Source organism: Ciona intestinalis, unplaced genomic scaffold (genome assembly GCF_000224145.3).
Source record: "Ciona intestinalis unplaced genomic scaffold, KH HT000924.1, whole genome shotgun sequence".
NCBI lineage: Eukaryota > Metazoa > Chordata > Ascidiacea > Phlebobranchia > Cionidae > Ciona > Ciona intestinalis.
This window is the reverse complement of record NW_004191245.1, coordinates 3261-4373: the sequence shown is the minus strand read 5'-3', so window position 1 is coordinate 4373 and position 1113 is coordinate 3261. Positions and strand designations below refer to the sequence as shown.

The 1113-nt window shown below is 35.5% G+C and overlaps 1 protein-coding gene across 1 annotated transcript in view; it reads right to left on the bottom strand.

Annotated features, from left to right (window-relative positions):
• Window positions 1-22: 22 nt before the first annotated feature.
• Window positions 23-1113, bottom strand: part of LOC108950772 — a 3387-nt gene continuing 2296 nt past the window's right edge. The window contains exons 4-5 of the mRNA XM_026839776.1: window positions 812-886; window positions 23-351 (exon numbers count right to left, since the gene is read on the bottom strand). Coding sequence (XP_026695577.1) covers window positions 224-351; window positions 812-886 — 203 coding nt within the window. The 3' untranslated portion in view covers window positions 23-223. The remainder of the gene's footprint in view (window positions 352-811; window positions 887-1113) is intronic.

Sequence of the window (1113 nt, the reverse complement as noted above, 5' to 3'; positions counted from 1 at the left end):
TTGTAATTCATATTTTTATTTTTAATAACCACACCACTAACAATTTTGTAACTTGTGGACTTGTGGTACTGTGGTAGGATCGCACCCTCTGGTGAGGAGTGCAATCAAATAAAGGCTAAGTCATTAGCAAAAAATATATCTTTTTGGAACATGATGAGTTGGAAAAAAAGTAAATGTTAAATGCAGCATACTCTTATTGGTTAAATATTTATAAACTACATGGCTAATGCCCGATACCTTCTGCACCACCGGGAGGAGCAAATGAGCCGTCCACCAACCCCTTAAGATCACCCATATTAGACATCACACCAGAAACTAAATGCAAACTGCTGCTCAAGTTGTTCATGTTGCCTGTTTACAATGGTAACTGGTAAAGGTTACATTTTTACCACTAACATACATGGATAAAAGAACATTTCTTTCCTTAACCTATTTAAAATAATAGTGTCAATAAAACTATGGCCACAGATTCAAAAACCTAAAATAAGTGTCATAATAGGGCTACAGATTTAAAAAGCAGTATTTTTGATAGTGTTTATTTTAGTGCTATTCCTCCTGCGTTAAACTAAATCTTATGGCATTTGGCAACACTATTAATTATTGTGCGACGTGTACGCTTAAACATGGCTCATTAACATTTCTGTGTTTTTTTGTATAATCCTTGGTACTTGTTTAAGTCCTACTGTTGTGCTAGTCTTACTATTGTGTTTTACCGGGACATTTGTTTTAATTAAATAAAGCCTCTATGATCAGTTCTGTTCATCAAATAGGTTCTGAAAATAATATTGGGACAATAAACACAAAAACGTACCCATGTCACTTCCTGTGAGTCCACCGATTGCACCAGCCACACCCCCCATACCTGATAACATGGGCCGTAGATCGGCTGAAACAAAAAGTTCCAATTATCAGTGGTGTAAAAGTCAGGTAAAAAGTGCTATTCAAGAGATGATGTATGATGATTTCATTAAACAGAATACAGAATCCCGTAATTAGATTCGAATACAAAAGGATTCGAATCTCACAGATTCGAAATTCTGCAATGTGCATTCCTAGTTAGGTATAGCAGCAACATTTACCTTTAGAATGCAGGTGTCTGCGATTTATAAAACT